At 38.2% G+C, this 27,773-nt stretch overlaps 1 protein-coding gene across 6 annotated transcripts in view; it reads left to right on the plus strand.

The window, feature by feature from the left end:
* The window catches only part of MEGF10 (multiple EGF like domains 10), a 404,496-nt gene that overhangs the window by 287,675 nt on the left and 89,048 nt on the right, over positions 1 to 27,773 (plus strand). For all 6 annotated transcript variants that reach the window (XM_045394871.3, XM_065546702.2, XM_073994145.1 and 3 more), the window contains one exon: positions 24,462 to 24,554. In XM_045394871.3, coding sequence (XP_045250806.2) covers positions 24,462 to 24,554 — 93 coding nt within the window. The remainder of the gene's footprint in view (positions 1 to 24,461; positions 24,555 to 27,773) is intronic.

A 27,773-nucleotide genomic window follows, 5' to 3' on the forward strand; every position in this document is an offset into this window, starting at 1 on the left:
ATGTCTTCTTTTGAGAACTGTCTGTTCATATCCTTTGCCCACTTTTTGATGGGGTTGTTTGTTTTTTTCTCGTAAATTTGTTTGAGTTCTTTGTAGGTTCTGGATATTAGCCCTTTGTCAGACGAGTAGATTGCAAAACTTTTCTCCCATTCTGTAGGTTGCCTGTTCACTCTGATGGTAGTTTCTTTTGCTGTGCAGAAGCTCTTTAGTTTAATGAGATCCCATTTGTCAATTTTGGCTTTTGCTGCCATTGCTTTTGGTGTTTTAGACATGAAGTCTTTGCCCATGCCTATGTCCTGAATGGTACTACCTAGGTTTTCCTCTAGGATTTTTATGGTATTAGGTCTCACATTTAAGTCTCTAATCCATCTTGAATTAATTTTCGTATAAGGAGTAAGGAAAGATCCAGTTTCAGCTTTCTACTTATGGCTAGCCAATTTTCCCAGCACCATTTATTAAATAGGGAATCCTTTCCCCATTTCTTGTTTCTCTCAGGTTTGTCAAAGATCAGATGGCTGTAGATGTGTGGTATTATTTCTGAGGACTCTGTTCTGTTCCATTGGTCTATATCTCTGTTTTGGTACCAGTACCATGCTGTTTTGGTTACTGTAGCCTTGTAGTATAGTTTGAAGTCAGGTAGCGTGATGCCTCCAGCTTTGTTCTTTTGACTTAGGATTGTCTTGGAGATGCGGGCTCTTTTTTGGTTCCATATGAACTTTAAAGCAGTTTTTTCCAATTCTGTGAAGAAACTCATTGGTAGCTTGATGGGGATGGCATTGAATCTATAAATTACCTTGGGCAGTATGGCCATTTTCACGATATTGATTCTTCCTATCCATGAGCATGGTATTTTCTTCCATTTGTTTGTGTCCTCTTTTATTTCACTGAGCAGTGGTTTGTAGTTCTCCTTGAAGAGGTCCTTTACATCCTTTGTAAGTTGGATTCCTAGGTATTTTATTCTCTTTGAAGCAATTGTGAATGGAAGTTCATTCCTGATTTGGCTCTCTGTTTGTCTGTTACTGGTGTATAAGAATGCTTGTGATTTTTGCACATTAATTTTGTATCCTGAGACTTTGCTGAAGTTGCTTATCAGCTTAAGGAGATTTTGGGCTGAGACAATAGGGTTTTTTAAATATACAATCATGTCATCTGCAAACAGGGACAATTTGACTTCTTCTTTTCCTAACTGAATACCCTTGATTTCTTTCTCTTGCCTAATTGCCCTAGCCAGAACTTCCAACACTATGTTGAATAGGAGTGGTGAGAGAGGGCATCCCTGTCTTGTGCCAGTTTTCAAAGGGAATGTTTCCAGTTTTTGCCCATTCAGTATGATATTGGCTGTGGGTTTGTCATAAATAGCTCTTATTATTTTGAGGTACGTTCCATCAATACCGAATTTATTGAGCGTTTTTAGCATGAAGGGCTGTTGAATTTTGTCAAAAGCCTTTTCTGCATCTATTGAGATAATCATGTGGTTCTTGTCTTTGGTTCTGTTTATATGCTGGATTATGTTTATTGATTTGCGAATGTTGAACCAGCCTTGCATCCCAGGGATGAAGCCCACTTGATCATGGTGGATAAGCTTTTTGATGTGTTGCTGAATCCGGTTTGCTAGTATTTTATTGAGGATTTTTGCATCGATGTTCATCAGGGATATTGGTCTAAAATTCTCTTTTTTTGTTGTGTCTCTGCCAGGCTTTGGTATCAGGATGATGTTGGCCTCATAAAATGAGTTAGGGAGGATTCCCTCTTTTTCTATTGATTGGAATAGTTTCAGAAGGAATGGTAGCAACTCCTCCTTGTACCTCTGGTAGAATTCAGCTGTGAATCCATCTGGTCCTGGACTTTTTTTGGTTGGTAGGCTATTAATTATTGCCTCAATTTCAGAGCCTGCTATTGGTCTATTCAGGGATTCAACTTCTTCCTGGTTTAGTCTTGGAAGAGTGTAAGTGTCCAGGAAATTATCCATTTCTTCTGGATTTTCCAGTTTATTTGCATAGAGGTGTTTATAGTATTCTCTGATGGTAGTTTGTATTTCTGTGGGGTCGGTGGTGATATCCCCTTTATCATTTTTAATTGCGTCAATTTGATTCTTCTCTCTTTTCTTCTTTATTAGTCTTGCTAGTGGTCTGCCAATTTTGTTGATCTTTTTAAAAAACCAACTCCTGGATTCATTGATTTTTTGGAGGGTTTTTTGTGTCTCTATCTCCTTCAGTTCTGCTCTGATCTTAGTTATTTCTTGCCTTCTGCTAGCTTTCGAATGTGTTTGCTCTTGCTTCTCTAGTTCTTTTAATTGCGATGTTAGAGTGTCAATTTTAGATCTTTCCTGCTTTCTCTTGTGGGCATTTAGTGCTATAAATTTCCCTCTACACACTGCTTTAAATGTGTCCCAGAGATTCTGGTATGTTGTATCTTTGTTCTCATTGGTTTCAAAGAACATCTTTATTTCTGCCTTCATTTTGTTATGTACCCAGTAGTCATTCAGGAGCAGGTTGTTCAGTTTCCATGTAGTTGAGCGGTTTTGATTGAGTTTCTTAGTCCTGAGTTCTAGTTTGATAGCACTGTGGTCTGAGAGACAGTTTGTTATAATTTCTGTTCTTGTACATTTGCCGAGGAGTGCTTTACTTCCAATTACGTGGTCAATTTTGGAGTAAGTACGATGTGGTGCTGAGAAGAATGTATATTCTGTTGATTTGGGGTGGAGAGTTCTATAGATGTCTATTAGGTCTTCTTGCTGCAGAGATGAGTTCAATTCCTGGATATCCTTGTTAACTTTCTGTCTCGTTGATCTGTCTAATGTTGACAGTGGAGTGTTGAAGTCTCCCATTATTATTGTATGGGAGTCTAAGTCTCTTTGTAAGTCTCTAAGGACTTGCTTTATGAATCTGGGTGCTCCTGTATTGGGTGCATATATATTTAGGATAGTTAGCTCTTCCTGTTGAATTGATCCCTTTACCATTATGTAATGGCCTTCTTTGTCTCTTTTGATCTTTGATGGTTTAAAGTCTGTTTTATCAGAGACTAGTATTGCAACCCCCGCTTTTTTTTGTTCTCCATTTGCTTGGTAAATCTTCCTCCATCCCTTTATTTTGAGCCTATGTATGTCTCTGCGTGTGAGATGGGTCTCCTGAATACAGCAGACTGATGGGTCTTGACTCTTCATCCAGTTTGCCAGTCTGTGTCTTTTAATTGGAGCATTTAGTCCATTTACATTTAAGGTTAAGATTGTTATGTGTGAACTTGATCCTGCCATTATGATATTAACTGGTTATTTTGCTCGTTAGTTGATGCAGTTTCTTCCTAGCCTCGATGGTCTTTACATTTTGGCATGTTTTTGCAATGGCTGGTACCGGTTGTTCCTTTCCATGTTGAGTGCTTCCTTCCGGGTCTCTTGTAAGGCAGGCCTAGTGGTGACAAAATCTCTAAGCATTTGCTTATCTGTAAAGGATTTTATTTCTCCTTCACTTATGAAACTTAGTTTGGCTGGATATGAAATTCTGGGTTTAAAATTCTTTTCTTTAAGAATGTTGACTATTGGCCCCCACTCTCTTCTGGCTTGGAGAGTTTCTGCCGAGAGATCTGCTGTTAGTCTGATGGGCTTCCCTTTGTGGGTAACCCGACCTTTCTCTCTGGCTGCCCTTAAGAATTTTTCCTTCATTTCAACTTTGGTGAATCTGGCAATTATGTGTCTTGGAGTTGCTCTTCTCGAGGAGTATCTTTGTGGCGTTCTCTGTATTTCCTGGATTTGAATGTTGGCCTGCCCTACTAGGTTGGGGAAGTTCTCCTGGATGATATCCTGAAGAGTGTTTTCCAACTTGGTTCCATTTTCCCCCTCACTTTCAGGCACCCCAATCAGACGTAGATTTGGTCTTTTTACATAATCCCATACTTCTTGCAGGCTTTGTTCATTTCTTTTTCTTCTTTTGGTTTCTCTTCTCGCTTCATTTCATTCATTTGATCCTCAATCGCAGATACTCTTTCTTCCAGTTGATCGAGTCGGTTACTGAAGCTTGTGCATTTGTCATGTATTTCTCGTGTCATGGTTTTCATCTCTTTCATTTCGTTTATGAACTTCTCTGCATTAATTACTCTAGCCATCAATTCTTCCACTTTTTTTTCAAGATTTTTAGTTTCTTTGCGCTGGGTACGTAATTCCTCCTTCAGCTCTGAGAAATTTGATGGACTGAAGCCTTCTTCTCTCATCTCGTCAAAGTCATTCTCCGTCCAGCTTTGATCCGTTGCTGGCGATGAGCTGCGCTCCTTTGCCGGGGGAGATGCGCTCTTATTTTTTGAATTTCCAGCTTTTCTGCCCTGCTTTTTCCCCATCTTTGTGGTTTTATCTGCCTCTGGTCTTTGATGATGGTGATGTACTGATGGGGTTTTGGTGTAGGTGTCCTTCCTGTTTGATAGTTTTCCTTCTAACAGTCAGGACCCTCAGCTGTAGGTCTGTTGGAGATTGCTTGAGGTCCACTCCAGACCCTGTTTGCCTGGGTATCAGCAGCAGAGGCTGCAGAAGATAGAATATTTCTGAACAGCGAGTGTACCTGTCTGATTCTTGCTTTGGAAGCTTCCTCTCAGGGGTGTACTCCACCCTGTGAGGTGTGGTGTGTCAGACTGTCCCTATTGGGGGATGTCTCCCAGTTAGGCTACTCAGGGGTCAGGGACCCACTTGAGCAGGGAGTCTGTCCCTTCTCAGATCTCAACCTCCGTGTTGGGAGATCCACTGCTCTCTTCAAAGTTGTCAGACAGAGTCTTTTGCGTCTGCAGAGGTTTCGGCTGAGTTTGTTATTGTTTACTGTGCCCTGTCCCCAGAGGTGGAGTCTACAGAGACAGGCAGGTTTCCTTGAGCTGCTGTGAGCTCCACCCAGTTCGAGCTTCCCAGCAGCTTTGTTTACCTACTTAAGCCTCAGCAATGGCGGGCGCCCCTCCCCCAGCCTCGCTGCTGCCTTGCAGGTAGATCACAGACTGCTGTGCTAGCAATGAGGGAGGCTCCGTGGGTGTGGGACCCTCCCGGCCAGGTGTGGGATATGATCTCCTGGTGTGCCTGTTTGCTTAAAGCGCAGTATTGGGGTGGGAGTTACCCGATTTTCCAGGTGTTGTGTGTCTCAGTTCCCCTGGCTAGGAAAAGGGATTCCCTTCCCCCTTGCGCTTCTCAGGTGAGGCAATGCCTCGCCCTGCTTCAGCTCTCGCTGGTCGGGCTGCAGCAGCTGATCAGCACCGATCGTCCGGCACTCCCCAGTGAGATGAACCCAGTACCTCAGTTGAAAATGCAGAAATCACCGGTCTTCTGTGTCGCTCGTGCTGGGAGTTGGAGACTGGAGCTGTTCCTATTCGGCCATCTTGCTCCGCCACTTCACTTTCTTCCTTCTGTTCTCCCTGCCTCTTCCTGCCCTCCATTCCTTTTTCCTTCCTCCTTTGGTTCTCTTCCTCCTTTTGTCTCTCCATTTTTTCCCCTTCTTCTCTCCTCCTTTCTAAGCATCGGCACACCGAAGACTGAAGGATGAGTAAACCACTCTTGATGTTCTTCAGGGCTCAGTCTGTGCTAAAGAGTAGGAATGAAATAGACTGCAGAAGGAAGGGAAAGACCCTTGGGCCCTTCTCTTCTCAACTGTGCTACTCTGTTTATCAGAAGTAAAAGACCTAGGCCACTTCAGAAAAGACATAAATTTGTTGCGTATATATATATTTTTTCATTGATTTTTTAAAAAAAATTTGAAGTTGTAGTTTTTGTGGATACATAGTAGGTGTATATATTTATGGAGTGTATGGGAAATTTTGATACAGGCATACAATATGTAATAATCACATCAGGGTGAATGGGGTATCTATCACCTCAAGCACTTATTCTTTGTGTTACAAACAATTCAATTATACTCATGGAGGTAGAGAGTAGAATGACGATTATCAGAGGCTGGGAAGGATAGTGGAGGTGGGGGGTAGGGGGAAAATGGGGATGGTTAATGGGTAGAAAAAATAGAATGAGTAAGATCTAGTGTTTGATAGCACAATATGGTGATTATAGTCAGCAATCATTTAATTGTACTTTAAAAAATAACTAAAAGAGTAAAATTGGGTTTTTTGTTGTATATATTTTTAATTACCTAAAATTATTTTTCATAGTGAAGCTATTTTTTTAAATCTGTGTAAAAAACTGGAAAACAGATAAGCAAAAAGAGAAAATAAATCATTCATAGTCCTGCCATTTTTGGTTTGTGTCTTTTCAGATATATTTCCATTACTTTGAATTCAATACAAATTTGTAGGTTATGCCATGCATATTTTTTGTAAGCTGTATTGTTCATTTGTATTATATTGTAGACATATTTTCTAGTCTATAAAATTACATCTAAATAATAATGTTATAATTGAATTTTACCATACTAATATATACTAATGTTAGGCACACATAATTTTGCAGCTACAGGGAGCATCATTTTATTTATCCCTTTGCATGTGTGAGTAATTCGTACAATAAATTATTTTAAGTGGAATTTCTGGAATGAGAGGTATGCATCCTGTATCATTTAGAATTAGATTTGGCTATGGGGTGAGAAGTAGGCAAGCCAGCAGGGGACCCAAGCAGGTTTTACCTTTCTGCTCCACCATCTCTTTGTCACATGCTCTCACCAAGCTACAAGGGCATCTTTATTCTGCCACTCCTGTAACTACTCGTGGAATGAGCCCAAAGGCAAGGTGGAAGAGAGTGAACAAGATGCCTTAGAGGTCGTGATTTCACTTCCAAACAGAGCCATGAGACTTGCAAAGTGCAGTGGGATATTGTTTTAACATTTACAAAGGTATGGTCTTCATTTCCATGTACCATTATTGACCTCCACACATCATCAACAGACAGAATAGGTGGGAGAAAGAGGCAAATGGCAATGTCAACTGTTTCCCAAGGAGGATTCCTAGAAGTGATCATGTTCCTTTTACATCCCACTGGTCACTTGGTCTCACCGAGCTGCAAATGCATCTCTAGCCTGTGTGGGCAAAGGCCCAGTAAAAATATATGTAAATATATATTTATTTCTGTGGGAAGGGGAAAATGGATATTGGGAGACAGGGATAAGCCACATTGTAATGCAGTTTGAGGCACATTGCCAAATTGCTGTCCAGACAGGTTGTAACAACTTACATGCCCACCAGTAGTGTGTGAAGGTGCCCATTTCCTTACATTTCTGCTGACCTAGGTATTATTATTGCTTTCAACCTTTTGGGTGAAAAAACGTACCTAGCTTTATTTTGCATTTCCTAATTATTAATAATGCTGTTCACTTTAAAAACTTATGTTTATGGCCGGGCATGGTGGCTCACTCCTGTAATCCTAGCATTTTGGGAGGCCAAGGCAGGCAGATCACCTGAGGTCAGGAGTTCGAGACCAGCCTGGCCAACATGACGAAACCTCATCTTTACTAAAAATACAAAAATTAGCTGGGCCGCACATCTGTAATCTCAGTTATTTGGGAGGCTGACATAGGAGAATCGCTTGAACCCAGGAGGTGGAGGTTGCAGTGAGCCGGAGCCGAGATCGTGCCATTGCACTCCAGCCTAGGTGACAGAGTGAGACTCTGTCTCAAAAAAAAAAAGTGTTTATTTACCATTTGTGTTTGGCTTTAGGGCCAGGACCAGGGAGATACAGTGAGACTGCCTTGTTCTGCAGAGAACCATAAGAACACTGAATAGAAGCAATAGGGGACAGTGGCAAATGAAAGAGAAACAGACTGATTTGGGGGTGCTAAAGAAGACAATTTGAGAGAGAGACTTTAAAACATGCCCCAGAGAGATCAGTTCCCATGGATGTGCCCAGCAGCAGCAGGAGACCCAGGCCCTTCTTAGCTCTTGCCCTCATCAACATCACGGATGCTCGTTCTCTCCTCATCCCACAGTTCCATTAGGCCTCCTTTCCCAAGACCTCAACTGTTTGCTATTTGCAGGGATGATCTAGAGCCAGGGCAGTTTCTTGTCTTCTTCTACTACCTACTTCTCCCATGAGCATTGTGGATAGAGGAACAATCTCAGATTTCTGGCAGTGAGGTAGGCTCTTGGCAGCCGAAACTGATATGCGAATGACTTGACCTATGGAAAGGAGAGAGACTTGTGATCCCCACAGTACTGTAGTTCATTCAGGAACATGCTGGAATAAATGAACAACTATCGAGGTTGAGGTTGCCCTAGGGTCCTAACCATTATTTGCAACATTATAACTCCAAGAAAATTCACACAACTGGTTTCCAAACACATCTTTGAAACCCGACCTCTTAGCACGTTGGGGACTGCTTATAGATTTGGTGACATGGGACTTGGAAAAGCAGCAAAAGAGAGAAGCAGAGTGGGAAGTTGGCAGCTACCCTCTGTGGGAAGGATTGGTTAATCCAGAGAGAAGGCTGGCCATACATTCTCAATCGGATGTTCTTGGCTTCATCTCCACTGATGGCAGAGAAAGCGGATCATTGTAAGCAGGGCCGCTTACAGCAGAATCATGAATGGACAAAGGAGATGGCCAGGGGTCCCTTCTCCAGTCCAGCTCCCATTCTCTTTGCCCCACATGTCTTGTCTTCTCCTGCTGGATGCTGCTGTAAAGGAAGGGACTGTTCTGATGATTGTTTTCTTTGGTGTAGACTTAAGTCTGCTAGCTCTGTTTTTGTTAGATGGAGAAGGTCAAATGCTAACTCCAAGTTCAAGTTCTAATGGGGGCGTCCAGGCAAGTGTGGCTTGTAAGAAGGACAGAAGGAAGAGGTCTGGGGACTGGGTAACCCACTTTATTGCCTGGCAGACCAGCTCTGATGGTGAGAGATCAGTTCCCATGGATGTGTCCTGCCTGTTGTTGGCACTGGTTAAGAGAACTTCGGAACCGTAAATAAGAAGCCTTAACTCCCACACACTGAACTGTATATGATTTCCTGTTCTTAACAGAAAGGAGTGTGACAATTGATTACCAGAGCAGTGAATGAATATTCACAGCTGATTTTTAACTTGGCCAACTTTATGTAAAACTGAACCGGCTGTGGGCAAATAAGGAGCTGGAACTGTAGTTGGTGTTTATATGAAAAATAGTTCTGTAGATGAACTTTACTCTTGTTTAAATGTCATGCTTCAGAAAACAATGGGTTTTAAGCCCAAATTTTGAGGCGAGGGCTTAAAAACACCTGCAGCTCACTAACCTAGGACACTTTTCCTTCCAGGAGACAGATATGCCACACAGGTGGCACTTTGTGAGTCGGTCACATTAACTGTTTGCCATTTAATACGTTTTTCTTTATTTCTTCTTTTTAAATATTGGAATATTATGTTATTTTAGACTGGAATTAACAAAAAGCTTTCTTCTGGGAAAGGGAGTGCCATCTCTTGAAAGTGGCTGCCTGGAACATTGTGTTTAGAAGGATTCTGAGGCTGTGTCTGGGCTAAGAGAGAAAGAGCAGAGTGACTCACTAGTGATTTCTGCCACGGGATTGGAGTGGCAGTGGGTGGCCCGAGTGCGCCTCATTTGCCATCCCTGTATTTGACTGCAGAGTACCCTGTGGCATTCTGGAATCATGGAGATATCAACTGAGGCTCCTGAATCATACGCCTGGCCAAAGGCTCCTGTTGTACCTACCTCTGTCATTTAAGTGGGAAGTTATATTTACTGTTCTTGCTATTGTCCCCAGAAAAAAATTAGCTTCCTTTGTGAGCTGGAATATTTGACATGCTTAAGTCGGGATCATATTGTCAACAGTTTTGTGTTGGGGATGGGAAAGGATTTTCAATGGCTATGTTTTACCTCAGTGTCAGCCACAGGGGGGTCTGAGTAGGAGAGGGATTGGCAGGCTTGAGCAAATTGGGCACGGCTTCTGGGAAGAGCTGAACTGAAGATAGTTTCTTTCCCTACCTTATAATTATGTGAGGACACGTTTAATTATTTATCCTGGCTTTGTATCATTTTGGTCTTTTCCTGTTGAAAAGTTTAGGGCCCAGATTCTTCAGGCTGAGAGGAGCTGCAGTGCAGGGAAGATGCCTTGTTTTGGGGTGGGAAGAGTTAGCCTTTGGCAGAGGTCTGTTTAGGGGGAGCTAGGCTCCTTGGGTGGATTTAGGGAAGCAAAAGGAGAGCTTCAGGAAAGGAGGAGTACCTCTTATTGAAGTTCGAGGCAGACAGACCCTTTGGTTTTGGACTTGTTTGATTCTCGCAGGCTTGTTTAATGATAAAGTTGTGATCTTGTCAAATATTAAAAACAAGACAAAACAAAAAAACCTTAGTCTTTTGATTCATTTAAGCAGATCCTTTTGAGTAGAGATAAAAGTGAGACAATCCTGTTAAGCTAGTCAAAGAGAGCCTGACTGACAACAATCAGATGGTATGTGCCCAAATATACCCACCCATGATGCCCTCCCTGCTACTGGCAGTGGATTTTTTCCTGTTTCCATAGGGACCCTGTACTCTGTTGCTATGGAGTCCGACGTGGTTCAGAGGAACCTACCAGTAAATACAGGGGAAGGCCTTTTGTCCACATACCGTGCCAGCAGAAATTCCAATTTTCCCACACATCTATCGGAACCTAAACTTCTGCTTTCCAGTTTGGGTAGTTGGTCCCTGCTAGTAGGGAAGATAGAAAATCTAATAAATAACACAAGAAACCTTTGTTGCTTCACTGATTGACAATGCTTGCTCAGTGTTTAGGATTTTATAAATAGAAACTAAGAATTTAATTTTTTAAAAACCCACTACAAATTCAAGATAGCCTCAATCTAAACAGAAGGAGATCATGTCTGCTGCCTTTTTTTTTTTTTTTTTTTTTTTTTTTTTTTTTGCTTGAGAAAGCCTGACTTTAGAGTCCTATGGAGATAGGGTCAAAAGGAAACAATGAAAAAATCCTTGCCTTATCTCTAGAAAATTAGTTCCTGAAATTGCAGTCTTTGCAGGACAAGTAGAATTTTTACAAGCCTAATAATTTATGCAATCGCCTTGCAGGGATAGAAAATGGCTAAAATAAAAGCCAAGAACTGAGAAGCAATTTTTATTGTACTACAGTTCAAATCTTTTCAGGGCGAAGTAATTTAAAAATAATGGAAAAAACACAGTTTGATCTAAGTGACCAACCACAAAACATTGACGTGACCAGGTGGTGACAGAACTTGCATGTTTTTAGTCTGGGATCGCGACTGCCAGCGCTTTTACAGATAATCCAGTGGTAAACCTAGTGCATCCATCTGGGCCACACACAGAGATGCTAAAGGAGGGAGAGATTGATGCACTGGTAGAATCAATGCTGCACTGACATTCTTCTTTCCTTCAGTTGTAGTAATATCCCAAGGTCCAGACCTATTTTTTTTTTAATTGATAACTAATTCTAAAAAAGGCCAGAGGAAAATCAGAGAGCTCCAAGAGAGTTAAGACAGAGAAACTCAGACTTCTTGATTCAAGTGTCAGAAGGCAGCATTAGCTCAAGGTGGGCCTCTCTGGCCAGCTGGCCACGTTGGAAGAACAAAAGTGGTTATGACAAGTTTAAAGATATGGCCATCAAAGTAATGGAGATTTAAGCTAAGAAACAATAGCTAAGTTAATTTATTGTACTTAGCACGAAATTGAGGGACATAAAAGGAAACATGCCACCATGAATGAAACCTACTTGTTGATCCAGGGAGGAGAATAGGTTTCCAGAAACTTGGATCCTGGGCATTATCTGTAGTTGAATCCCTCTAGGGTGAACTATGGAACACTCATCCTGTAGAATTCACTGCTGCATTATCCAATTAGTTTGGGAAATGTAGTATGTTGGATCCCCTTTCTTGAAGATTTGCTTCAGCCTATTAAAGGCTCTGGGAATGCCTGCAGTAAAGACGTGTCTTAAACTTCTTTGACCATGGAATTTCTTACTCCCTCTGCCCTCTTCCCTTTTCTTTCCCCAAGAACGTGATGGAAGAAATAGTTCTCAGAATCTACTTACTTGGAAAACACTGCTTTGAGGGATTTTGTTTTCTGTAAACATAGACTGGGTAATTTTAAATATTTATAATTTGTTTGAGACTCTTTGGACCTTTAATTTCTTTTAAGGACAATTATATAATCTGTTTTAACAACTCAAGAAAGGGAAAGTTTTAGTTGAGTCTGTAAGGCTATAATAGATACTTCCTTACCTTTGCTATGGCATGGAGGAGATGCATATTTTACTGCCTCATTGATGGGGACAACTTCTTCTGGACCTCTCCCCCCAATTTTGAACTCAGCAGAGGTATTTTATGGCAAACAGTTGTTCACCAAAAGTGGCTCCTGATGTGAAATTCAGAATAGCTATATGATCAGTTAATAGGGTAGAAAGAAAGAAAATAATCAAAATAGTTATATAAATGATAGATTTGGCAGCTGATACAGAGTCAAAAAAGTGAAATGAAGACAAAAGGGAGACAGAGGTGGGAGGATCACTTCAGCCTGGGAGGTAGAGGTTACAGTGAGCTGAGATTGTGCCACTGCACTCCAGGCTAGGTGACAGAGCAAGACCCTGCCTCAAAAAAAAAAAAAAAAAAAAAAAAAAAAAAAAAAAAAAAAAAAAAAAAAAAGGGACCCATCTAAGAACTTAAAATCCCTTTATTTTGTATTCTTTTAGGACCATCACTTAGCAGGGGCTGGATGATCTGATGCATAATGGTAGGGGTTTTAGGGCCCATGCAGTTTTATATTTTAAAAAATTTTAACTTAAAACTTGAGACTTACATCTTCCATGGAAAAATCAGGCAGTTGGTAACACTGGCTTGATATTCCTATGTGGCAACAGACAGGAAACTGAAGAGAAGCCTCCCCGTTTCGATGAGCAAGTGCTCCCTGAGTTTCCCCAGGTCTGACCTGACTTGTAATAGTTCTCTAATTTATCCGTGTGGCCTCTGAAGGCATTTGAGTTTGTGTTCCCTGGTTTTGGGGCATTCTCATAGCAAAGGTTCTGCTGCCAGCTTTCTCTTGAAACTGCTACCCTTTTCCTGTTGAATAAATTCTAACTGCTTGATTTATACATTTGAATTAAGACTTTCATACCGAAATGCAAAGGTTCCTGACAAGGGAAATGATCTCCGCTGTTGTTATTAGTCATTGACCCGTGGGCATGAGGACTTCCTTTATTCTCAAGCTGGTGTAGACAGGGAAAGAGAGTGGAAGAACACGAGGGCACCAGAGTTCTAGAGGAAATGTCCAGGGACTACCACCAAGGAGGAAGAAGGGGCAAAAGAAACTGAGTGGGAAAAGTGGTACTCTAATTATGACTTCCATTGCCCTCTTAACTTTCTCTAGGGCTGGCCTTTATTATTCACATGTGATTCAGATGTATTGGATAACCGGAAGCAAAGTGACAGCAAGATGAAATAGGGCAGACCAGGGGAAATGCCATGTGGTGGAAAACATGCTGTGGGAAAGAATATTTGTAAAAGAATTTCATGGCTCCATAGAGAGTGGTCAGGCCAAGAGAAATGCCATTCTAAAAACAGAAGAGCCTGGGGTGGCACTTCCTGTGCATAGAATTGTCATGCTTTCCTCATAGACATAGACACGGCAGGACCAGCTGGTAAATAATTTGTCCCAAATGAAGGTACCTTCCTTCTGGTTTCTTCCCTAAACAATATGCTGACGATTTTGAAATCCTTCTCAAATTGAATCATTTTGCAGTTGTATCATCAGACCTGTTGCAGGTTCAGTTGTTAGGAATTTGTACTCAGGAAAACTAGAATTTATTCCAGTGCTGGTTAACATTTTGATGCTATAGTCCATTAAGATCATGTTACTTACGTTACTTAAATCTGATTCAACCTATAGAGACACACTGTGAGAGTTGTGGCCAGAATAGATAATGCCTATCTAAGTGTGGAATTAAGCTAAAAACTCTTTCTGTTTTCAAATAAATGAATAGGATTATGTGCTCCATAGATGGTATTTCAATCCCTTGTGTGGGATCCATTACAATAGACTATTTCAACAGAAGCTGTATTTTTTTTTTCTGTAGAAGTCAATTACTTTGTAGAGGAAAAGCTTAGTAGAACATCGCATTGTCATTTTTTAGTATTAGCAGTTCCCCAAATAAATATTTACTGGGAGGGTCTAAAGCTAATACCTTCATAGGCATTTAAAGAGCTCTACCCACCAGTGATGACAGACTCTTAGTAAAATGGAATAGTATGTACACAGAGGATTTGAGTGTTAGCTCAGATTTTTTTTTCTCTATGGAGAGAGGGCTCTTTGCCTCTCTCTAAAAGTTCTCCTCATACTCTAGGGTGTTTTTGTTGTTGTTGTTTAAACAGCTTTATGGAGGTAAAATTGACATACAATAAGCTACACATTTTAAAGTGTACAATTTGATAAATATTGACATATGTACACAATCCTTAAACCCTCACCTCAATCGTGATAGTGAACCTATACATCACATACTAATGTTTCCTCATACCCTTTTCTAATTTCTCCCATCCATCCCTCTCTGCTCAGGCAACCATTGATCAGCTTTCTGTCACTCTAGATTACTTTGTATTTTCTAGAGCTTTATATAAGTGGACTTTATATAAGTGGACTCATAGAGTATGCTTGATTTTATATCTGATTTCTTTCACTCATCATAATCATTTTGAGATTTATCATATTGCCCTGTGAACTGTTAGCTCATTCCTTTTTATTGCTGAGTAGGATTCTATTGTATGGCTATACCACAATTTATACTTTCATGTACTTAGCACATTTGGATTTTTTCCAGTTTTTGACAATTACACATAAAACTTCTCTGAAAACTTATGTACACATCTTTGTATGGGCATACATACGCTTTCATTTCTCTTGGGTAATACCTGGAGTTGAATGGCTGAACCACTTGGTAGTTGTACACAAGTGGTCAGAGATACTTTATTTGAAATAGTCAAAATCTGGAAATTTTGTCTGGTATTGCTTTGAATCTATACAACTATTGGAGGAGAATCGATATCTTATTAATAGAGTCATCTGACTCACAAACAAGTGCTGTCTCACTATTCAAGATAATATGTATATTGTGCTGTTCTTGGGTAGAGTGTTCTACAAATGTCAAATAGATCAAATTGGTTGACAGTTTTGTTCAATTCTTCTTTACTTTCTCTCAACAATGTTGTTGGTTTTTAGTGTACAGGTCCTTCACATCTTTGACTTGATTTGTCCTTAAGTATTTCATATTTTTTGATGTTATTGTAAATGGCTATTCAATTTCTGATTGTTGCTAATATATAGAAATATAATTGAGGTTTTGCATATTGACTTTTATCTGTAATCTTGTTAATGCTCTTTTTTAAAGTAGTTTTTCTGTAGATTCCATTAGATTTTCTAAATAAATACATATATTTACATAGTCTATAAATTAAGGCAGTTTTAATTCTTCCTTCCCAATCTATATAAGCTTTATTTCTTTTCCTTGCCTTATTATACTTGCTGGAACCCCCAGTATAATGCTGAATAGAAATGGTAAGAGCAAGAATCCTTGTTCTGTTGTTAATCTTAGAGGAAAGCATTTCATTCTTTTACCATTGACTATGTTAGTAGTAGGTTTTTCATATTTGCCCTTTATCAGGTTGAGGAAACTCCCTTCTGTTTCTAGTTTGCAGAAATTTTTTGTTAGGAATAAATATACTTTTCTAAATGTTTGCTAAATGCAGACATCTTTTGAAATAATCTCATATATATATATGATTATTTTATCATTCAGGTCTACTTAAGTTATATATATATGTATATATGAAAGAACAAACCTCTACTCACCTGGTCATAAAGTTTAATCCTTTTGCATATTGTTGCATTTAATTCACTAAAATTTTGTTTAGAATTTTTGCACCTATGTGCATGATATTCGTTTGTAGTTTGTTTGTTTCTTTTTAACTGCAAATGTCTCTGGTTTTAGTGTTAAGGTAATTTTGACCTCACAGTTGGGAAGTTGGGAAGTAGTCTCTGGCCTTCAATTTTCTGGAAGAAGTTTTTTTAGAATTGGTATTTTTTCTTCTTTTAATGGTTGGTATAATTCATCATTGAAACCATCTGGAATTGGAGGTTTTTTAAAATAGGAAAGCTTTTAACTATAATTTAATTGCTTCAAAATATATAAGTCCATTCAGGTTATTTATTTCTACTTGAATAAGCTTTAGTAGTTTCTTCATTTCATCTAGGTTATCAAATTTGTTGGCATAAAGTTTTTATTAACATTTACCTTTAAAAAATCTATAGATTTTATAGTGGTATCACTTCTCTCATTTCTAATACTGGTAATTTGTGTCTCTTCTCTTTTTTTCCCTGATAAGTATGGTTAGAAGTTGATCCATTTTGCTGATCTTCTCACAGAATTAGGTTTTACTTTTGTTAATTTTCTCTTTTGCTTTTCTGTTTTTTATTTTATTGATTTTAGCTTTGATTTTTATTATTTCTTTTACTCTCCCTTTCATGGGGGTTTTATTTGATCTTTATTTTCTAGTTTCTTAAGGTGGAAACTGAAATAATTTCAGACTTTTCTTCTTTCATAATGCAGGCATTTGGTGCTACAAAATTTCCTCTATGTGCTGCTTTAACAGCATTTCATAATTTTGACACGTTGTCATTTTGTTTTCATTTACTTTAAAATACCTTCTGATTAATATATCTTTTGATTTCTTTATTGACTTTGAGTTATTTAGAAGTGTGTTATTTAGTTCCAAATATTTGGAAGGATTTTCCAGATATCTTGCTGTTACCGATTTCTAACTAAATTTCCTTATGATTAGAAAACTGCTTTGTATGCGCTGAATCTTTTAAAATTGGCTGAGATTTGTTTTATTTCATAGAATATGATCTAACTTGATTATTGTTCTGTATGTTCTTGAAAAGGAAATATATTCTGCTGTTATTGGGTGGAGTGTACTATAAATATTAATTAGATCAAGTTGGTTTTAGTTTCAAATCTACTATATCTTATTTTCTTTTTAATTGTTCTATCAATTATTAAGACTAGTTATTCAAATCTCCTGCTTTAGTTGTATCTATTTCTCATTGCAGTTTCTGAAACTGCATGCATAATGTTTAATGTTTGGGATTATTGTTGGGATTATTATTTCGTTAATAATGGATTGAACATATTGTCATTATAAAGTGACATTCATTATCTCTAAAAATAGTCTTTGTTCTGAAATCTTCATTTGATATTAATATAGCTACTCCAGCTTTCTTTTGATTAGCATTAGTATGTTGTTGTTTTTTAACATACCTTTACTTTAAAAATATTTGCATTTTTATCATGTGTGTTTCTTGTACTTGTAAGCAGCATATAGTTAGGTCTTACACTTTTAATCCAATCTGTTAATCTCTGTCTTTTAATTTACGTATTAGACCACTTATGGTTAATATGATTATTGATATAGTTATATTTGATTTCTGCTTGTCCCATCTGTTTTTTGTTCTCATTTTTCTCTTTTATACTTTCATTTTAAGTTGAATATTTTTTATAATTCTATTTTATCTTCTTTGTTGGCTTACTAGCTATAAATCTTAGTTGTATTGTTTTTGTGGTTGTTTTGGGGTTTATAGTATCCACAGTTAACTCTTCTCACATTGTAATTTGAGTCAAAATGATGCTTCAGGGAGAGAATGAGGTATGTATCTAATGGCCAGATTTCTAATTCCCCTCATATCTTTTGGCCATCCCACTTGGACTAGGTCGTGACACCTTTACTTAAAATGTTATGACACAAGTTCTGAGTTCTTGTATCTCCTCCTTATATAGATGGGTCTTCCATTTTTCTGCTAATGTTTATTTTTATTTAATTTAGTAACCGACTCACCTGAAAGATCATTCAAAAAAGCAGTGTATTAGTTACAAATAATGTTTTGCTGCAATAAATAGAGATCTGAAAAATAGAAACATATACATAATAAGGATCATCATGTCATGATAATTCTGGAAGTGGGTGGTTTATGGCACTTATTTATCCATGCCAAGAATTCAGAGTGAAGGGTTCCATGATTCTCTTGGTCCTTCCCTCAGAGTTGCCTGGTGCTCTTTGCAGATTCAGCGATGTCCACACACCAGGCAGCAGGAAGAAGAAAGAGAAGGGGAGTTGCATTTACCAACTGAATCTGTCTTTTGGCACTGTTTTCCACATGGGCATTTCAATCTAGAAAGAGGGCCAATAAATGTAGTTTATTGCTGACATCACTGCTGGCTGTGGTACAAGTAAGATTCTGTTAAGGATAGAAGGAAGAGTAGACATTGGGTATACAATTGGCAATGTCTGCCAAAGACACTGCCAGTGGTAGCTCTTTGTACTTGCCCTGAAATGACATGAAAACCCTATAAGAAATGGAGAGAAAAGACTTATAGATACAGAGTTTTTGTATTATTATTATTATTATTACATTTACTAAGTGCAAATGTCTAGGTTCCTAGCGTTCTCAAGCTCTTTCCACCACTGATAGCCATCTATGGATATCACACATATGGACCACTGGTGGCTGTGGGGTAAGAACCCCTGACCCTAAGCAAAAAGTTATGCAACTTTGGGGATGGGATGCAAGGAAAAAGATGTGTGAGGCAGCTGTTTTGGGGCACTCCTCCCTGCAACATTATTTCAAAGATACCCACTTTTTCAGCTTAGATGTTTTCTCTTTCATGAGATGCTCTTGATCTCACCCCAGTTAGAATTAACTACTTCCACAGTCTCCACAGTATTGTTATAACAGTTTTATTGAGATGTAATTCACATACCATACAATTAAACCATTTAGAGTATACAATTCACCCATTTTTAGTATATTCACAAGGTTGTACAGCCATCACACAATCAAGTTTTGAATATTTTTATCATCTCAATACAACCCTTATACCTATTAGCCATCAATCCATATTAACCCACAGCCCTAGACAAACAACTGATACCCTGTCTATCCATATGGTGCTGTCCATTTGGATATTTCAAATAAATTGAATTATTCAGTATGCTCTCACAGTATTTTTCTGAAACTTCTCTTATTATCCCTGGATTCTACTCTGCATTTATTGAGTTTGATGGATCTACATCAGATTTCCTTTGAAGACTAAGAGTTCCCAGTCTGCCATCTTTGTATACACAGTACTGCCTATCAATGTACCTAATGCATCAGTAAATACTAAACAGAAGAAAAAGAGAATTACCTTTCCTTTTTATAAACAAACATAATAGGGTAGGATGCAATATAATGTTTGGAAATATGAAAGCAAAATGGTTCCTGTGCACTTGTAGTAGCAATTAGATTTTGTAAGGACTTTGCATGTAATTGTCCTCAGACAAAAGTGTGGGGAAGATAAAGTTTATCTTGGAAGTCAACTCTCTGCTTCTTTCTCCTTCTTCCTCCTTTGAATCTTTTGACTTCTGACTCCAGGCCATCTAGTATACCTGCCCTGGTATCTGATCCAGAACACCCTCTATCATCCTTTTCACCCCTGCTCCCTCTCACTTCCATTAAAATCCATCTTACATTTTGGTCCACTGGGAGTCAGGGACCTGGGTTTAATACCAACTATGAATATTGGGGAAAGTACCCATTTTCCTGATCTATTTTCTCATCTGAAAAATGCAGGAATGATGCTCAGTAAAGGCACGTTTAACTCTAAAACTCTATATTTCTCTGTAGCAACTCACAGAATAAATGAGAGAAAATAAGATTTATGACTTCCACTCTTTGCTCATAACATCAGCATAAAAGGAATTTCTGGGGACAGATAGGTTAGCTGGAAGGTTTGTGTCTCTATTGGAGAGTTGTTTTCAAGAACTATGTTGATTCTGGAAACATTTTCCATATTAATTTAAATAAATATATTATATTCTTTAAGACAATGGTATATACTGTCTTTAGAGATATAATTGGTTTATAAAGAAGTCTTTAGTCTGTCTACTCCTCCTTTTACTTTTTTGGCATCCCTAGGTGAAAATCCAAAGGGAATTGTATGTGGCAGAAGAAAAACTATTGAGTATAGTTAATGGTTGTCAGTATTAAAGCCAAGTATTTACAAGTAAAAGGAATGAGGTCCATGTCATTGGTAATGGGATTTAAATGGATTTAGGAACTAAGACTGAAACAGGAGCCTAATTAGAGAAGATTCCAGGGTCATCATGTCAGTGCCCACCTGTCCATCAGGCAGACAGAGTGTCCACAGCTTTTGCTTCAAAGACATGGCCTGTTCTTCTCATCAGTGTCTCTTGCCTCCTAGTTCTTGAGGGAAAAGATATCTTGGCTGCCCTGTGCAGCTTGCTGTGTCTGAAGGAGCATACTGAATGCAGGCTGAGATTCAGCTTATGTCTGGCCTCTAAAAAAGATTCAGACTCAGAATATGATATTTAATGATTTTCTTAAAGATGGGGGCAGAAAAGAAATCATATTAGATAGATTATCTTTGCTTGGGTTATTCTGGTTTTAATTGCCCTTTTAAAAGTAAGAAGAAAGGACATGGGTAGGGAATAAAATATCTATTTCCATTCATGGGGCAGCCGCACTTATAATGGTTCCTTTGTACCTATTCTTTGTATCTCAGCTACTGAACATTTGCTAAGTGGACCTCTGTTCCTTTTTTTCTTTTCTAGTTCACTTTGGGGTTTTCTACATGAACAATTAATGTCTTTAGCCTACATTGGTTTTTCATGTGGAGCATGTTAGTTATAGAAGCAACACCCAGAGTAGGTGACATCTGAAGCTGAATGGGGGAGGTAAGACCAAGGTAGTAATTGAGCTCAGCTAATCTCTTGGTGGTGGAGTGGGCGTCTGTGTCATGCATGTGCCATAGTCAGTGTTTCTGCACCTTGGTGAGTTAGCACATTAGAGAATATAGAGAGGTCTATAGCTTACTCTGTCCTCCTCTGTTGCTTCCCTTTGCTCTTTTCCATCTTTGATGAGGTTTGTTGCTGGATGTGGAGAGCCCAGAGATGGTGGAAAAGGGCATGGAGCAGAGATGGCACTTGTATAATGGAGTCTAATGTGTGAAGATTCTCCATCATAGAAGTAGGATTTTGTGTTCTTTCCTTTTAGACTCCATCCCAACAATATTTCTCATCATTTAGATCATTATTTGTCTTTAGGCATCAATGTGCAGAGGTGATTCCATTGGCTTTAGCTTTAATTAAGAAAAAATAAATCATTAGGGAAGCAGATTCCCTCTTCCAATTCCTAATTAACTTACAGGCAAATTTGTTTTCTGCTAATGACACATCCACATTTTGTTTCAGACTTTGGCCAAATGTTAGCTCAAGGTTTTCATAAATGTAATCCATATTTTAAAATTACCATCATGGATTTAAAAAAAATTATTATAATTGACTGAACTTCTTGGAATTCATTTCATAAAACACAAAGTTTGCACTATCGAGAATCACACATGAGAACATTGTGTGATTATCGAGCAATCTCAAAGTGTTCTGAAGCAAGTCTCCTTTGATTCTGCACATAGAAATCTACTTATTATCTTTTTTGGAGTTAACAAAATAAGAGCAACAAAAAAACAATGGATGGGATCCAACCAAATGCAATTCTGATTCTTAGTTCTCTGGAACATATGCGTAACTTATGCATTTATTTACCCATTCTAATAAGTGCTAGCTTGATATTAGAGCAAAGTGCTAGGCTGGCTTGCTCAATCTTACCTTTCTTACCAGTTGATTCAGGCGGAACTCATTTGGTGTCACCCTGGAGTTAAGAGTCAACACAACTACAATTAAAACCAAATTTTAATTTCCACCTTCTGTGGTGTATATCAAATAAGTAGTGTGTGGGAGAGAAAGATGAGTTGAGTGGTAAAAAGTGAAAATGAAGATAAAAGGTGAAAAAAATGAAAGGATAGAGAAGAAAGGGAGAGCAGCGAATTGAGACCTGTCCATAGAATACCGGAAACATTCTCCCCTCATAGCCAGCTCCTTGCCAGATGAATACAAAACTCTAGGTTGCTCTGATGGAATCCAGCTTTTTGAGTACCCAGAAGTTTTCAAATTCTCAAATGATAATATTAATTATTTTGTCCAATAAAATCTTACATAGATGCCCAAGATAAAAAACAATTTAAGTTTTATTAATATAAATCTACCATATAAATGAACATTTATAAAATTTCTTTAGTATGAAGTTAATTCGTGGGAACTACACTGTTAAACACAAAAGTTTGAAATTCAAGAATATGGAGAATACTTCCTTTCATCAGCCACTACATTCAATTTCTGTGTTTTGTTTTAAATGCACAGTGTCAAAGAAGTCTTGTTTCACATTAAAGGCAAAGAGTATCTAATTTTTAAAACTTCTGGAAATATTCAAACAGAATTTTAGTAGCTTTACTATGTTGAAGAAGGATAATTGGTAAACTTGGGTCTGAAGGCTGTTCACTGTAATAGTTGCAAACATAGATGCCATCAGTACCTAAGACAAGTGGGAGGCAAACCCTCTTGTTTTGACATATTTACAGTGGGTGCCAGAGCTCTCACTGGTGGAAGAGTCCCCTGTACCCATGCTGCCATTGAACACAGTGTGAGATAGCATCCAGAGCATACCCTGCACTGCTAGACCCAAGCCTACTGTGGCATTTAGTTGAACTTTGCACACTCAAGTATCGTAGTTTGCTGGCTTTACGTATGTGCATACCTAAATTTTAACAAAAGAACAGTACCTTGTGCTTACAAATGAATGACATCTACAAGTTCAAACACAAACCTAGAGGTGGAAGGAGACACTGAACCCTGAAGTTGGCACATATTGACTTAACTTGGCAGCAAAAATCAAAATAATGCAGGGCCAGTGTGTTCATATGTTACAGGCAAGTTCTGCTTTTAATTACATTGAAATATGTAATTGACTCAAATATTATGAAGTTGCTAAGCACTTCCTTCAAACTCTAGTATCAGAAAATTCTACCCTCGACCAGAGTCCCAAGCTCACCAGTCCTGGTATTCCTCACTAAATCGCCTAGGTGCTAAAGAGTTATTCTGATGAGAGCAAGAGAGCTTGTATTTTCCAAAATTTATGGCCACTTTATTTCATTGTGGTGTCATCTCCCTGTTGGTTTCTTATAACAAATGTATACTTTTCATTAAACTATTCCTAGCGAATTCTCAGAATAAAGTCCCAATACCTTAATTTGGTTTTCAGAGTCTCTCTCTCTATCTTGCAAAGATATTGCCCCAAACACTGCCCCCAACATAACTTATTTCATTTGTTTTTCTTTTTACCTGTTGCTTTTGCTTTCTCTTCACCTAAAATGCCCACTCTTATATATCTTCGTGTCTCAATCTTATGATCAAGACCTTAGAAGTAGTCATTTATGGTTCAGCAATATTTATGCACTGTGTGTGTGTGCACATGTGTATATATACATATATACACACACATATTAAACATACACCTTAGTGCATGAATCACATATATTAATACTAATGACATGGAAATATTATTGTCATTATATTAAGTGGAAAAGCATATTGAAAAATATGGTTCTATTTTTTTGAGGAGAAAAATATGTAGGAAAAAATTCCTGAAGGTTCTACATCCACAAAAATGTTACCAGTTTGAGCTACTGGAGATAAGACTTATTTTACTTATTGGTGTTTTATATATTTGGGCAGTAAGTCTTTTGTAATAAGACATGCACTAATAAAATGCATCTCTAAAGTACATAGCACCTCATACCACCCTTAAATAAAATTTTAGAATATCTGAACCCCAAACCCTTTAAGTTGTTCTCACAATTATGCATATATCCAGATATTTTAAATAATGTTTAACCAATGTGCATGGTAATAAGGTTGTTGATAATGCTAAGATTTGGCACAGCATATTTTAATGCCTATTTTGGAAATCATCAGACTGTCCATTCACTCACATTTGCAGTGATGCCCCTTTGTCTGCAAGGGTAGAGTACACCTGAGATATTTACTAATGAAAGAGCATTGAGATTTACTGTTTTCCAAAGACCTGGGTGGCATTTTTCAAATATCCTCCTCAACAGAAAAAGAGCAAGCAATTCTGCTGTGTCATAGTTGTGAACAACGTGTTCACAAAGAAGTGTGACTACAGTTTCTGGTGAATGTATTAGTAAAAAAAATCATAATACATAATCATAATACTCCCCATCCACTCTGTCACTCTGAGGCCCTGATATTCTGCTTTGTGGTTTGTTTCTCCACATAGGCTCCTTCTGACACAAAAAGGATATATTTGATACTCACTGATAATTTTTTTAAAGAGTGAATTAGGCAATTTTCCTTGAAACGTCTTTTCTAATTTAGCATGAAGTAGAATAGAATAGTAGAAATGATGGGATTTATTTGGCGATACTAAAATAAGAAGGGGAATTGTTTGGTCCTACAGCAGACTGTAAGAGGGCTGAGGAATGGATTGAAGAAAATTATCAAGCATGCATGTTGTTTTTAAGTGATACTTGAGACTTGGATGTGCAACAGCTGTGTTGTTGGCTTTTTTTTTCTTGTGCCAACTTTCTTTATTTGATTGATTTTCTCTCTGACAGCCCACTGTGCTGATAAATGTGTCCACGGTCGCTGTATTGCTCCAAACACCTGTCAGTGTGAGCCTGGCTGGGGAGGGACCAACTGCTCCAGTGGTAAGTTTCCACCTGCTGTTGTCCGTCTCGGGATGTTTTTGCTGTAGGGGCCTCCTTGTCTGCAGATGACCCTGGGTCATGCTTTCCCTCTTCATCCCTACACAGAGCGTAGTGTGAATGCCACGTCCATCTCAGTCATACAGTTTCTTTTAAATCTGTACATGTACATATACATTATTTGTTAATTAAGTATAATGAAAAGTTCTTGGAAAGAAGGAAATTTCCGCAATCATACAACAGCTCATACTTCTGCGGATGTGAATGCATTTTCTAGAGTAGGGTCCACAATTTAGGCTCCTTACTTCAGTAAGGCAGTTGTGGTAACATAGCTATTGTATCCTAACTTCTGTTTTTACCTGTTGATTTCTCCAAGAAAATTTCTTGGTGGTTAAAATTTACCACCTGTTGGTTTTTAACTCAGAAGTGAAATTGGTATTATTGATGCTAACATATTTTTTTGTCTCTGAATTCTGAGATGCAAATAATGAGTACTTGTTCAGATAACTTTCGGGAGACTTATCTGTAATAAATGAAAATTCATGAACATTTTGGTACTTGTTAAATCAATTCCTAACGTAGTGTATCATTTGTCTCCATTGTGTTAGAATTATAATTCTAAAATGATGGCATTTTGGACTCAAAGCAGTGTACACCTAACATTTCATATTCATTATCGTAAAGATTATATCATGGAATGTCATGTAATACAGTTCCTTTTCTAAATTTCACAGTTTAAACCAAAATCTTCTGGCTAACTTGTTGCTGTGCACGTAATTGCATCCACTTCCTTTTCCTTTATACTTCTTTTTTCCCCTTGAGAAACGTGAGAAGGAATTAAAGTGCAACTAAATTGTAATGCGTGAAACATTACATTTAGAAAAAGGAAACAATCGTTTTAAAAAGTTAGCAAGTTCGCATGACAGCACAAATTTCTCTTCGTTGCCATCAAGGAATTTTTTGAAATTAGTCTGAATGGACTTATTTCAATAAGCTGATTTTAAAAATTTTTACTTGCTTACTTTGGAATTGGGGAGATTATTTATCTTGCTAGGACTACTTGTTTCGGACTTGTGATCTCTTGGCTCTCCTTGAAGCAGCATCTCCAGGGGAAGCCCTTGTGCCGTCTGTGCACAGAACGCTTGGTGTGAAAGAGCCTTTTTACTGTACCTTAAACAGTGACTGGGAGTGTGTGTGTGTGTGTGTGTGTGTGTGTGTGTGTGTGTGTCTTTCTGCCCCTGACAGGCTTCTCAATTCCAGGGAAAAACTGTCTTGCAGGGTTTTGTTTTGCTTCTGTTGGAAATCAGGAGGAGAGTGGGCATTTTGTTCACACGCCATTGAGGCAAAATGTTTGGGATGTGGGATTTGGCTCATGTCCATGTTTCTGGCCGACTGACCTCAAATGTGATGTTGCTTTCATTAACTTTTCCAGTTTAAAAATCAGTTGTGCCTAGACATCTTGAAGAAAAATAACATTATTATAAACTAGTGGGATAGGGAAGAGTGGGCATATTCGTCATTTGAAACTATGTGGTTTGCCACTAATTCCAGGACAAAAAAGCTACAGAATAACTTCAGTTGTATTCATACTTTGTCTCCTAAGAACTGCAGACTACCTTGAGCTGAGGGCTCAGACTGAAGAGTGTTTGTGTAAGCAAAACAAAAGCCTACATGGGTTTCAGACTCTCTAGAACTGATTAGGACCTTCTAGAAAATAAACTGTTGCTTTATTTTGGAGTTTAATGGAGACTCTAGAATTCTGAGAACAGATGTTCTTGTAACACTGAAATATGATACTGAGGCAACTTTTAGTTTATTTTTACAACTCATGTTTGACTTTATGATGAACAAAAGCATAAATAAACATGAACAGATGTCTGAAATGTTTAAAGGTGTTCTGAGAAAAACATTTCTGATGCCTTTTTAAGCAGGTAAAAAATGATATTCTGAGCTGAACCCAGAATATGGGTCTTGCTATCTGGGTTTTGTCTGTGGCAATCAGCCTAATATCAGGAAATGTATCATTTTGTTTATTCTTGACCAGATAATTCTGGAACCAAAATCTATTGTCTAGTAACGTGCTACTTAGCAGAGTTTAAATGGCCTAATTTCAAAGGATTCTATTTCCATCTCCCCTCCTCTTTGGTTATTGTTATGTATCAATTTGATGGTGTACATTGGATCCATAAAATAATTCCTTTGATAATTAGATTGGCTCCTTGTATCACTTATGGTACAATCAGGAGACAGAAACCACAGTAATTTTTAAATTTTTTAAGTATAAATTTGTTTTATTTTGGAACCCTTTTAGACTTATAGAAAAGTTGCAAAGATAGTACAGAGCTCCTGTGCGCTCAAACCCAGCCTCCCCCATTGTTAACTTCTTAAATTATTATTAGTTTGTCAAAACTGGGAAACTGACAGTAGTATATTACTATTAAATCAACTGCAGATGTTATTTGAATTTTATCAGTTTATGCACTAATGTCCTCTTTCTCTTCCAGATTCCAGCTCAGACCAACACACTACATTTCACTGTCATGTCTGCCCTGTCTTTTCTGATCTGTGACAGTTTCTCAGTCTTTCCTTGTTTCCTTGTGAAATTGATAGTCTAGAGGAGAACTGGCCAGGTATCCTGTAGAATGTTCCCCAATCTGTATTTGTCTGGTGTTTTTCTCATGATCAGACATGGGTTATGAGTTTTGAAGAGAATACCGGAGTTGAAGTGCTCTTTCTCTTCACATCATATCATGATATCCATGTGACATCACTGATGTCATCACTTGGTTAACCTTCATTAGTTGGTTGAGGTAGTGTGCTAGGCTTCTCCACATAAAGTTAAATTCTCCCCTTTCTGTACTCTACTCCGTAGAAGCAAGTAACTAAGTCTATCCTACCTTTAGGGATGAAGGGCAGGACTCAAGCTCCATGTCTTTGAGGAAGGAATATCTGCCTATATTATTTGGAGTTTTTCTGTAAGGAAGATTTGTTTCTTCTCCTGCATTTATTCAAACATTTATTTATATCAGTAAGGACTCATGTGTATTGATTTGACATTTTGGATTATAAAACAGTATTACATAATGTATTTTGTTGCCCAGGTCATTCCAGCTTTGGCCATTGTGTGCTTTTTTGTTGTTTTTAGACGGAGTCTCACTCTGTCGCCTAGGCTGGAGTGCAATGGCACGATTTTGGCTCACTGCAACCTCTGCCTCCTGGGTT

Source organism: Macaca fascicularis, chromosome 6 (genome assembly GCF_037993035.2).
Source record: "Macaca fascicularis isolate 582-1 chromosome 6, T2T-MFA8v1.1".
NCBI lineage: Eukaryota > Metazoa > Chordata > Mammalia > Primates > Cercopithecidae > Macaca > Macaca fascicularis.